Genomic DNA, 13,351 nt, shown 5'->3' on the forward strand with positions numbered 1-13,351 from the left:
TGCCCTAATATCAATCAGGCCCTCGGCACAGGATTACCTGGCCAGGAGGGTCAGTGCTGCCTCTGTTCTCCAAGATGGAAGAGGACTGGGCCTTGCGGTTCTCTTGAACCAACACTTATGGCTTTGGTTTACAACAGAAGGGACTGAACAAACGAGAGAAGTCAATACCTGTGTTTCTGATGACGTAATCCAAAATCACTAATCTTTCAAATTGCGACTGAAACTGTTTTCTAATATTTTCAGGCAGAGGCTCAGCTTCAAACCTCCTAAGCCAATACTCAGCCTCCTTGTAATCTTTCATAAACAGCTGAAAGGAACCGACCTGTAATTTCAAGAACTATAGTTAGAGAGGAAAGCACAAGCATAAGGCGCTGGCACACGCCTTCAATGCCAGCACCAAGGCAGCAGAGAGAGGTGGATCGCTGTGAGTTCAAGGCCAGCCTAGTACACAAAGAGAATCCAGGACAGCCAAGGATACACAGAGAAACCCAGTCTCAAAAAACCAAAACCAAACAAACAAAACCCCAAAACAAAACACCAACAAAAAGAATGCAACTTCATAAAAATAGGCATCAAAGTGACATTAACTGAGAGGCCAAACTGTACACTGTCTTGGTTATTCCATGACACTGTAATTTTCTCACCGAAGCAGCGTTTCTGTATTTATTTCATAACATCAGGTAAAAGAATAAAATAAAATTTAAAATACAATGGATTCTTTAGGCAGGTCAAAGCTCGTGTTATAAATTTTAAAAATTTAATTGACTGACTGTAGCCTTTCTAATGGATTTTAAAAGTCTTTTCCTTGAATATATGCCTATTTGAAGATGCATTTTTATTATTAAAATTACAAGTTAAATACATTGATATCAGAATACAAATTTCATCAGCAGATGACATACAGTAATGAGTGACCTACTCTGTCTCATAAACGTAAACAAATAAATCACCACAAAGAAGCTTGCTGCCCAGCTTAACATTTTAAATGCTTGTTAGAAATTTTAGCTTCCTTTAGTCACACTTATTTTAGCACATCCAAGAAAATAGTAAAAAAGTTCAAAATAACTGCCTGGAATACAATTAAACAGAAAAATAGGTAGTAAATTTTTACTCAATTCTTTAGACACTTGCACAGCAACAATAAAATTATAAGTGAAATGTATTTTAAAAATATGCTAGATATTTTTCTGGGATGCCTTTTTCATTAGTTTAGCCAGGTACCAAAAGATCCTCGGGTTTATTTGAAAATGGTAAATAATAAACCTGGCTGGTAGAGAACACACACAGTGATTTTCCTGAGTCTATGCTACTTGCCAACTACCTGATGTGAAGGTCTTCAGTATCCTAGCAACCTGAAAGGCAGCTGTTGTTTTCATCTCACTTTATAAAAACTAAGATTGGAACCTAGTTCTAACTCTAAGTCTAGACCTGTGCTTTTCACAGCAACTTTACAAAGCCTTTCACACCACTTCTTGACTCGTCCTAATTCAGTAAGCTCCCCTTCCAGAAAAGAACTGAGTACAGAGCATGCCCGCCAAGTGCTGGCACCCACACTGTCTGGGCATCCTTTTTCTATCCCCTCAGAACTCCTTAGGAAATACATATCCCGCTGCAAAGCTGAAAGCAAAGCTCATTAGAGTGGCTTACCTTAGGAGGAAGTCCTATCCGATGGAACTTTCTACCTACTTTTGGCACTTTCTCTAAGGCATACTTTTTGCCTCTTGATTTTGCACGGTCGATAGCACTGTAGTTAAATGTCTCACTGACAAGCCAGACCACCTGGAAAAATGGTTAGAGTTGGGATCAAAGTGTTTCTGTTCACATAGACCATCAGATTCACTCTAAAGCTGTAAAGGAGCAAGGTCTAATCCTGTAACAAAGCTCACAAAGGTCAGAGAATTTTAAATGGCATATATTTCTTTCAAAAAAGGTATAAAAAGACAGTTGAAAGTTTTCAATGGAAAAAAAAATAAGAGCCTTGAAATACAGAACTTAGAAAGAAACATTTTGAAGAAGGTGTCAAATGAAATTACATAAAGGCCCCAAAGAACACAAGGGCAGTATTATGGTACCAAGAGGTCTCTAGAGCTATCTCTGACTCTTTTCTGCTTTCTAAATACTAGCCCTTTCCCCTTTTTTGTTAGCATCCTGTGAGCTCACAGAAACAAGAGATATCTCCCTTGGCTACTGTAGGGATCTATACCAGAGGGCAGGCTACCAGCTGCTCCAGACTTCTGAATTACCACAAAGGGAACTCCACTTTAGGCGCTATCACTGGGAATTATCACTCAAGTGTCCACAAGTAAGTAAGCTCTAAAGGCCAATTCTCCTTTACCTTTGTCTTAGGCACAATGCCCAGCCGAAGCTTGGCATCCACCAGGTAGGCACCAGCTTCAGACAGGTAGCCCTGGTTAGGAAGCAGGCAGCTTCGGCCAAAGCAGCAGGGACAGCAAACCTTATGGAAGTACTTGGTCCACTTTGGGTTCAGCTGGCTGTAAGGCTCTTCTGATTTGGGTTTAAACACACCAATAATATTCTATGGGGGCGGGGGTAAAGGCAGAAATCCCATTAGACTTTTAAGGACAGGTGGTTAACAATTACCAAATGCATGGCAATAAATAAGATTCACGCATAACTCAAAAGTACTAAGAAGACTGATTCCAATCACACTGTAAGAATTAACTGGAGTTTAAATTCAATAATCCCTAGTATCAGTGTTTTTCAAACTTTGCTCTAACAAACTTTAGAGGCCTCATGCCATTTAATCAGATTAATTTCATGTGTTTTGTATTACTGTATTTACAAAATAACATTGGATATGCCCCCCTTTCTCCACTCACCTGACCCCCTGGCTAACTGATTTCAAACTCACAATCTTAAGAGGTTCTCCTGCCTCAGGCTGCTTTTTATAACAGTGTTGTATATTACTTATGATCTGCTAAATATCCAATTATACACTCACTCGCTATGCCTGCTCTGCTAAATATTCTAAAAAGAGGAGTCCATTATAGTTTATCTCCAGTACTCAGAATAGAACTGTAGACCAGGCTGGCCTTCAACTCTGCCTCCCAGAGTGCTGGGATTACTAGTGTGCGCCACCACGCCCAACTCAAGTAATTCTTAAAAACTGACTTAAAAATAACAAACTGAACATCTATACAATCAGCAGCCTTTACCTAAGATTTCTCCCGTTATGTTTTTCAGGAACCTACCTTAAGTCTCTCACGGCAAGAAAATCTTTGGCCATGGGTGTTGTCACACACTCGTAATCCCAGCACTTAGTGGATTAGCTAAGGCAGGAGCACAGTGAGTTCTGGGATGGCCAGAAACATGTAACAACATTCTTTTTTTGCTTTTTCTTTTTAAAATGTATTTATTTACCACATAAACAGTGTTCTGCCTGTACGTATGCCTGCACACCAGAAGAAGGCACCAAATCTCATTATAGATGATTATGAGCCACCATGTGGTTGCTGGGACTTGAACTCAGGACCTTTGGAAGAGCAGTCAGTGCTCTTAACCTCTGAGCCATCTCTCTTGCCCCAAAATTCTTGTTGCAGAATAAAAAATAAAGAATAAAAAAATCTTTATAGGTGTCCAAAAGTTTCTACAATTGTTAGTACTAATCTAATAAAATATATTCATTAAATTCAAGGCTCAACTATCTCAGACAAATAAAAATACAAGCTGGGTGTAGTGGAGCACACCTTTATCCCCATACTCAGGAGGTAGAGGCAGATGGATCTCTGTGAGTTTGAGGCTAGCCTGGTCTACAAAGTAAGTTCAGGACAGCCAAGGCTACACAAAGAAACCCTGTCTTGAAAATAATAAAAATAAAAATTTAAACATAGTTTCTTTATAGTGCAGTAAATTCTAAAAACTTTAAAAAAAAAAAAAGCAAATTAAAAACCCAAGCCAGCTCCATACCTATAACCCTTAGCACTTGAGAGGCTGAGACAAGATGAATGCAGCTATACAATGACCTCTAAGCCAGCATGAGCAGCAAAGGAAGATTGTCTCAAAACGAAAAACCATCATCAACAACAATACACTTGAAAGTAAGACAGTGCCTATGCTGGGCGTGGTGGCACATGCCTTTAACTCCAGCACTCAGGAGGCAGAGGCAGGCAGATTGCTGTGAGTTTGAGGCCAACCTGGTCTATAAAGCGAGTCCAGGACAGCCAAGATAACATAGAGAAAGCCTGTCTCGAAAAGCCAAAACCAACCAACCAAAACCAAAATACAAACAAACAAAAAACCCCAAAACAACAACAACAAAAAGGTCAGTGTGCAAATGACAAATAAGTTTTTTTTTTTTTTTAAGAAATGGGCAGGGGAGCCAGGCGTGGTGGCGCATGCCTTTAATCCCAGCACTCAGGAGGCAGAGGCAGGCAGATCTCTGAGAGTTCAAGGTCAGCCTGGTCTACAAATTGAGTCCAGGACAGCCAAGGCTACACAGAGAGACTCTGTCTCGAAAAAACAAACAAACAAACAAAAAATGGGAGGGGGGCTGGTTTGGATGTGACCCAGCTGGTAGAGGCTTGCCTGGCACGCCTTGGCTTCTAGCACCAGAACCACATAAACCCAGGCAATACACACCTGTAAGCCCAGCACTCACAGGCAGGCAGAGCAGGTGTTCACCAGCCTGCGACACATAAGATCCTGTCTCTAAAATTCCTACTCCCCTATAAAAGAAATGTGTGTCTGACCATGGCACATAAACCCAGGTATTTGTTGTTGTTAACAAATAGGATTATGTTTTTAAAAATCACTTTTAAAATATAACTTCAATTATTGGAAGTGGGGTTGAAATGAGAACCCTTCTCCCTCATGAAGAAGGACTGTAGGTTATGTACCACATGAAGCTTTTAGGAAAGAGCACCATCTCTGAAAAACACTGGACTCAGTGGAAGGAAGTGCCTATCCACTTCTCTTGTCCACTCCAGAGTCAGAGCGCACTTGTGGTTGCTGCACTCCAATGCCTCTTTTCCTTGGCATTCTGCTAGGAAATTATTCCTGGGGCATAAACTATACCTTAAAAAAATAAGCCAAGCACTGGGAAATGGCAATAGACAGGATTTGAAAGTTCCAATTTCCACTGTACTTGGTTAATATGGTATTATGGGCTATAAAGAAGGGACTGTGAATACGAATTTAACAAATCCAAAAGTAAAAATGGGTATAAAATTAAATGCTTGAAATCAAACAGAAAATATCAGAATAGCAGACTACAATGCAAACTATCAGTTCCATTTCTATATTATTGAGTGTTTAGTAAAACAACAGAAACCACTGACCTTTATTTTGGAAAAGAGAGAACAAACAGATGTAATAGGAAAATAGTTTTAGAAACTCAGACATTTCACATTTAAAGCAGTGTCTTCCAAGATTTATATAACACATGTGAAGTTCTCACCATTTTAGAATCCTTCACAAAGTAACTTCCACTTGACCCTTGAGAGATTCTTTCTGGTAAAACTCCAACGTCTATTGCTTGCTCTGCTCTCAGTATAAGATCAGCAAATTCTGGATCTCCCACGAATGAATTTATTTCTGAAATAACATCAATCACTGCATTAGACTAGCTGTATGCATATACATCCTATGGACTTGTGTGAGTGGCTTCAGGATGTAAGTAAGGTACAGATAGTCAGCTTTGATTCTCTTGGCTGACTGTGTGTGTGTGTTTTCTCTTGTGTGTTTTCACCCCAGGGGTGCATCTGTGTGCATTTGGGTATACACACATGGAGGCCAAAGGACAAACTTGGATGTTCCTCCTTTTAAAAATATTTAGATGTTTTTCTTTTCTCTCTTCTTTCTCTCTTGATGTCTGTGGGCATTTGGCAGCACATATGTCTGTGCCTGGTACCCTGGGAGGCTAGACATGCTCAACAGACAGCCTGCAACTGGAGTTACACAATCCATGTCTTCTGGAAGGTCAGTCAGGGTTCCAATCCATCTCTTGAGTTCCTTCTCCTTAAACACCCATTCGTTTACTCCTTTACTGTTTGGTATGTGTTCATGTTTTCATGCATGGAAGCCAGAGGACAACTTTGGGAATCTTTTCTGTTTGCACCACATGGGTCCTGAGGATCAAACTCTGGTGGTCAGGTGTGGCAGCAAGCATCCTTACCTCCCTGAACCCAGCTTTTTTGGGAGAATGGACAGGGTCTCTCTTTGGGAACTGGGGCCTGCCAATTAGCCGAGGCTGGCTCCAGGGATCACAAGAGCATTTACCTCAAGGCCCCACCCCTCTCCACAGCCTCCCCACCTCCCACCCCCAGTTCATGCTGCCCTGTTTTCCTTTATCAACACTCACTACCCAGCTTCCACCCTGAACCCCCACTACTGTACCCAACCTCTTTTCTTGGCTGCTGAAAGATAGCTCAAGATTCACTCCCCTCAAAACTCAATTCCCTATCTCTACCACCTCTCCCAAACACAGCCACGCTGCCCTTCTCCGGGTGGTGGTGATGCTATATCTTCAAGTTGTCTGGGCCAAAAACCTTGGATTCAACAATGATCTGACTCTCACTTTCCACATCTGACCTATCAACAAGCTGTAAGTATCCAAAAACACAAACTCATAACCTCTACTCCTACAATGACATCACCCCATCAACTCCTTCCTAAATTGTATCAACCCAATTCACAGTCATATCACTCCTTTGTATCCACCAAAGTTACAAAGGATTTCCCATTTCACTCTAAGCCTCTACCCTCCCTGGCCCAACTCCTGATAATCTCCACTTTATCTGAGCATATCTCCTGATTTGTTTTGTGCTCTGAGCACACAAGAATTTCTTTTACTGTTGTGTCCCCAGAACTTGTAGTTCCCAGAACATAATAAGCAGTCAACAATCACCTGTTGATAAATTAATAAGGAATCATTTAGGATGCAAAGACAAGCCGAAAGCAACTTCCACCTTAATTTGGAAGGTACTTCAATTTCCTATATACATTATTATGAAAATTCAAAACATAATCTACTTTCTTTAATTCAGACAGAAATAAAAATGTCAACTATTTTTTTTTAAGTCTTTGCTGACAAAAAAAATTACAAAAAAAGACTATTTGGACATATTTTGCCTACTCAAGAGAATAAGCAAAATAGTTTAATCATGTCTATACAAGCAAGATGCTCATTCCAAACAATCCTTAAGAACGAAGCGATGAACCTTGGTGACTCTGGAGAGGGATCAATGTGTAGTGGGCATCGTATTTATTTGAATAATACAGGCACCAGTAACCATTAGTCAAATGATGTATCTTACACATCAGAAATTTACAGGTTCCTTAAAAAATATTTATAATCCCTGTGCATGAGAGTTTTACTGCATGTATGTATGTGCAACATGTGCACACGTGGCACCTGACAGGGCAGAAGACAGTGCTGGATCCCCTTCAGTTGGAACTGGTTGCAAACAGCCGTGTGGGTGCTGGGAACTGAACGCATCCTCTCGTGAGCAGAGCCATCTCTTCAGCCCCAGTGGATGGCTTCTTAACAGAAGAAGAATCTTGAAAAGTTATTTACTTCAATCTTATTCCTAGTGCTAGGGTGCCTTTCAAAATATATCCCCAGCAAGTGATCATGAGAGGAAATGTACACAAAATGGTTTCAAAGAACTATCATTCCTTTTTCTTACTGATTTTTTTTTTATGCGTGAAAACAAACGCAAACCTCTTTTTCCAGAAATGAAGTCTCTCGCAGCTTCACCCTCTACCCTAGACCTCCCATCTGGAGCAAACCCAAAGTCTACTTCCCCCTTCTTGTGCCAGCTCTTCACCCCATGTTCCCCCAAGTCTCTCACTCTTCACTTCCACCTCAAAGTGTTCAGGCTTTCCATGGCCTAGTTTCCTACCTAGTTCATGACTCCATTTTTCTTTTCTTTGAGATTAAAAAAAAAAAAAGCTGTATTTATTTTTATTTTACATGTATTGCTTGCATATCTGTATGTGCACCAAGTGCCTGCTGCCTGCGGAGGCCAAGGAGGGCTTGGAGCCTCTGGCCCAGGAGTTACAGACGGCAGTGAGTTTGACATGTACTGATCTTACACACTGAGCCGTCTCTCCAGGCCCATGCTTTAGTTTTCCACGGCTTCTCCGTAAGACAGGGCTTCCAGAACCAAGAAACCCACTGCAGAAGAGAGAGACGCTCTAGTCTTGATAGCAACTCAAAACAAGAGGCCTTAGGATGCTGCCGTGCACTGCCAGTTTATATTAAAGTGGTCAACCCTCAGACCACCGTGGTCCCTCCATCTTCAACAGACCCTTTGCATCCTACACGTACACAGTTACTATTATATGTTACTTAACTGGCACGTGGGTTACACTTCAGAGTTTATCATAACAGATTCTCCTCTGTGCTGTCAAGGAACTCACAACCACTCTCTAAATATTTAGTAATTCAGCTTCAAACACGTGTGGCGCACGCCTTTAATCCCAGCACTCGGGAAGCAGAGGCAGGTGGATCACTGTGAGTTCGAGGCCAGCCTGGTCTACAAAGCAAGTCTAGGACAGCCAAGGCCACACAGAGAAACCCTGTCTCGAAAAAACAAAAACAAAAACAAAAACAAACAAACAAACAAACAAACAAAAGATAAGCCAAGAGGGATTTCTGCCCAATAAGCCAGGATATTCTCAGCCTCTTAATGAAACAGTATCCTTCCCACTGGAAATGGCCATTCTCTTATTTGAAGATGCCCTGGATTTACCAACACAATCTACAAAGGTATTTATATGTTAAAAACAAACAACAACAAAAAACCCAACCAACCAACCAAACAAACAAACAGACCTGGTCCTTCTTTTATTATCATGAGAAAAGGCTACTTCTCAACTATTTTCAAATCAAAGCAATTGGTTTTCAGTAGCTAATTTTTCACTAACTGTGTCCTTGGCAATTACATCCTACAGCTCCTCATATTTTGGTGATTTAAGTACACATCAATAGTTTTGTTTAACTTGAAGAACACCCACAGATATCACATTGCTTTGTGCCTGATGTGCTATGGATAATCTGGTTGGAGTGTCAGTAGTAGAAGACATAGTTAATTGTATTTTCTTTTTGGGAAGGGCTATGTAAGGAACTACACTTAAGAGTCCCTTGAGTACCACATACCACTATAGTACACTCCTGGCTCTTCTTGATGAAATTATGTTCATACTTTTTGTTTGTTTTTGTTTTCCAAGACAGGGTTTCTCTATGTAGCCTTGGCTGTCCTGGACTCCCTTTGTAGACCAGACTGGCCTTGAACTCACAGCAATCTGCCTGCCTCTGCCTCCTCAGTGCTGGGATTAAAGGCTTATGTTCATACTTTTAAGGAATAAACTTATTTTGATTTGTGTCCACATTAGAAAATTTTCAATTTTTTCTTTCTTCTTTTAAAAAGGATTTTTAATTAAGAGTATGTGTGCAGGGTGTGTGTGTGTGTGTGTGTGTGTGTGTGTGTGTGTGTGTGCGCGCGTGTCCACAAGAAGGCACTAGACCCCTAGTGTTGTGAACTGCCCTACCTGGGTTTCAGGAACTGAACTTTACTTGGGTCCACTACAAGAGCAGTGAGCCTTCTTAACTGCTCCAGTCATCACTTTGGTCCTCAAAAATACTTTCTAAGGAGAACCTCAATTTTATCTTTTCAACACCATTTGGGTCACCTCTGAGAGGTGCTGGCCTCGTAGTCAAGTTCCAGCCTTTCTCGGGTTTCTGATTTTCAAAGGCATCCATCCAGCTTACTGGTTGACTTGTCTTTACTGTTCCCACAGAAAAGCAAGCTTCCCACAAACTCCCATTCACTGTGCAGTAAAAACTGTAACAAAATGACCTAAAATCTGGGAAAGCACAGAACTTTGTTCTGATTTCTGATGTGTTACATGAACAGACCTCAATAAATCAGTCTAAAAAGTTAACAAAGTGTCCATATGACCACACCAAAGGCTATTGTGGGTGCTCTGGAAAGTTCAGACCCTAAGAAGCTCTTGCGTTACCTTTTACAGTGAGAGGACGTCAGCAGGCATGGTAACAACATGGTTTCATTCAAATACGGCAACAAGAACTCATCCATCCCTGAAGATTAAACTACATCTTACCGACTAGTTAGAATTTCTTCTAGAAAAAATGCTAATGAGTTCTGTGGTTAAACAAGCCTCAAAGGTTCCATCTGATGCCACTCCCCTGGTCCTCTCCTCTAAGACCTGTGTCCCAGGCCTCCCAGGAACCTTCAGCTTTTCCCTGTCAGGTCCCATACGCAGCCCATCAGAATTGTGCTAATGACCATTACCTCCACTGGGCTACAGAGCTGTGTTGGGACACAGATAACCACAGGCCACCATTTGATACAGGTCACTATTGTTTCCTCAGGGCCTGCATTCTACTGGCACCCAATAAATAATCAAATATTTGAGAACGGTGTCCAATGGATAAGAACAGCCACAAATTTTGTTTTGTTTTGTAGATAAGGCCAGGCTGGCCTTGATCAGCATGTACCCAAGACTGGCCTTAAACCCACGCTGGATTCTCCTTGCCTCAGCTGTCTCTGCGCTAGAATTACAGGAGGGAGTCAGTATATTCAGCTTGTAATAACTGTATTTTAAGCACTGGCTGAGCAATAAACTTTATTACCATAATTGCTTGCTTTCAAAGCTCAGTAATGGTGGACTGTCAAGACACAGGAAACACGTATCCTTATAAAACTTTCCCTAAAATAGTTAAGGCCTCTTGATCCTTGACCAGGCAACACAGCTATCACCAGTTATCAGAATTCCTTCCTCTGAAATGGGCTTCAGGAAAGTATATTTCTGCCTTTTTATATTTATTTATTTCATCTTATGGTATGAATGCTTTGCCTTTGTGTATGTGTATCATGCGCATGCCCGGTGTCATGGAGATCAGAGACTGCATCCAGAGATGCCAAGGAAGAACTGGAGTAACAAAAGCTGTGAACCACCATGTGGATACTGAGTCCTCTGTTAACTGCCAGGCCCTCTCTCTAACCTCTGCTTCTTTCTAAATCCCTTTATTTTTACCTTTTCTTTCTTTCTTTTTGAAAGGGTGAGTGAGTGAGTGAGTGAGTGAGTGAGTGAGTGAGTGGGACTATCTTGCTATGCGACCCTGGCCAGCACGGTACTTACCGTATACAGCCCAGGTTAGCCTTGAACTCATGACTGTCCTGTTGTCCCCACCTAACTACTGAGATTACAGGTATGTACCACCAAGCCAAGCTATGATCTATTATTACACGTGATGTGCAGAGCACTATGCCCAGCATGCACAATCAGCACACAGGTATTAACTACCATCTTTATTACAATCTGATTCACTGACATGGACTACTGAACACTGACTTAACACTACACTTTATTCGACTTCTAGACTTTGCCAACTACACTGTTAATATAAAGTTAATAGATGCATGACATTCTCCGCTGGCTCAAGAACACAAAGCTCAGCTGGGCACGGTGGCGTATGCCTTTAATCCCAGCACTTGGGAGGCAGAGGCAGGCGGATCGCTGTGAGTTTGAGGCCAGCCTGGTCTACAAAGCGAGACCACGATAGCCATTAAAGGTGGTTTTCATGACAACTGAATAGTGGGTAGGTAAACAGACAAAAAAAAAAACTTTTCAAATAATTAAACTTAAAAATCTAGTTAAATTATTCAATCATAAACCCTTTAAAAGTCTTAAACAGTTTGATTAGTTTTTAAGTTTAAAACTATTTTAATATCCTATGAAAACTAAAAACATATATAACACACCAAAGTAGCAGTTATTTTATAACACAAAGTTCTACAGCAAAATGGGCAAAGTTCAGGACCTGGGGGGGGTAGGGGGAGGAAGAGGTAGGCTGTCTTAGTTTTACCACTTCCTGGATATCTGACTTTGTACAAACTATTTACTGTTTAAGTTCTACCCAGTCATTACAATTTTATTAATTTTCAGCTCTCACAACAACTAGCCTACTGTGTGCTGCTGTGAGAACTGATGTAATGTCAAAAACGCACCTTAACAAACAGTGAACTGTGATATAAATATCACCACTGGGAAGCTAGGAATTCTGATAATCCATTTGCATTCTAACTACTATATTCTTACCCTCTTTTGACTTTTTCAAGCCTTACTAGTATTTACAACAAACAACAGGAGGGGGGAAAGTCCTGTCAAACAATAAAAGTGCTTTTAAGACCTTAGGCTTTATTTAAATCTAACACACAAGGTAACTCTGGGGCAAGAAAAGGCTAGTAGCAGCCATATGAATCTCAGCTACCTCACAGACTGGACTCTACATCATATATGGCCAGGTGTCCACTGCAGCTGGCTGAACAGAGGTTCATTTGTAAACGCAGAAAACTTCTCATGGCTTTGCTCTGTTAGTCTGTCCATCTGCCAATGCCGTGGTTATGACTGGCATGTACTTAATGCAGGTCAGAGACAGATTCCTTTAGGTCTCTTATTAGAGTGTTTGTGTTTGAATAAAAGTTCAGTTAGAACTCCTGACTTGCTCTGTCCAAAATCCTTTCAAGTCCCTTGAAAGTAGCTTATTAGTAGGTCAAGTAAAACTTAGCAACATCTGTGAAAATAAGCAATAGAAATAAAAACTACCTTCCCCGTGGCTTTTTCATAAATGGTCGCACATGCCACTTCTTTGGATCCATCCTAGCATCAATAAGTAGGACGGTTGTTTGTTTGTTTGTTTGAATAAGCCCATCTAGTGCCGGGTGGTAGTGCTCCTGCCTTTAATCCCAGCACCTGGGCGGCAGAGGCAGGCGGATCTCTGGTCTACTGATGAAGTTCCTGGGCAGCCAGAGCTACATAGAGAAAAGCCTGTATCAAAAACGAAAACAAAAACAACAACAACAAAATAACCAAACCAAACCAACCAAACCCACAAATAAACAAAAACAACAAGCCTGTCTAGACGCCAGATGATCTACTCATGTCAAACTAGCCAAACTCCACTCCTCCGGCCCAAACTCGTCACACATGATATCGAGACCTGCAACAGCATGCCTTAATTTTAGTTTAAACGTCGTCTGTTAGCCTCCCTTTCAAAGGAAACCAGTCCACTTAAAATGAGCCCACATGATAATGAAAAGGTATTTTCCTTTTGAACCGCATAAATCTATTTTGCAGAGAGCTGGCTGCAAGATTTCACCCGCCTCTGCCCCCTCTGGTTAACGTCATAATAGCAACATTTAGCAGAAAGTTTTGAAACTTGTCCGAGCGGCAAATGGTCATTCTTTCTTTTACAACTCTAAGCTGTCATCCACCCTGTAAACTCACAACTCCGCGGCGAACTTTCTGGATCCTTGTCAGTTCTTAATTCGGAACTTAAGTCCAAACTTGAAACAAACAACTT

General features: G+C 41.1%; 1 protein-coding gene and 1 long non-coding RNA gene across 2 annotated transcripts in view; both read right to left on the reverse strand.

Moving 5' to 3' along the window:
• The window catches only part of PI4K2B (phosphatidylinositol 4-kinase type 2 beta), a 31,606-nt gene that overhangs the window by 17,673 nt on the left and 582 nt on the right, over positions 1 to 13,351 (reverse strand). Inside the window, exons 2-5 of the mRNA XM_084799539.1 lie at positions 5,417 to 5,553; positions 2,336 to 2,536; positions 1,648 to 1,779; positions 169 to 322 (exon numbers count right to left, since the gene is read on the reverse strand). Of these exons, the coding sequence (XP_084655665.1) occupies positions 169 to 322; positions 1,648 to 1,779; positions 2,336 to 2,536; positions 5,417 to 5,553 (624 nt within the window). The remainder of the gene's footprint in view (positions 1 to 168; positions 323 to 1,647; positions 1,780 to 2,335; positions 2,537 to 5,416; positions 5,554 to 13,351) is intronic.
• On the reverse strand, positions 6,603 to 13,343 carry LOC311607633. Its single transcript, XR_014782673.1, has 3 exons — positions 12,595 to 13,343; positions 8,583 to 12,149; positions 6,603 to 8,411 (listed from the first exon to the last, which is right to left on the reverse strand). It is a non-coding gene; the product is annotated as an uncharacterized lncRNA (long non-coding RNA).

This window comes from Acomys minous (assembly GCF_964271855.1).
Source record: "Acomys minous genome assembly, chromosome: 10".
Taxonomy (NCBI): domain Eukaryota; kingdom Metazoa; phylum Chordata; class Mammalia; order Rodentia; family Muridae; genus Acomys; species Acomys minous.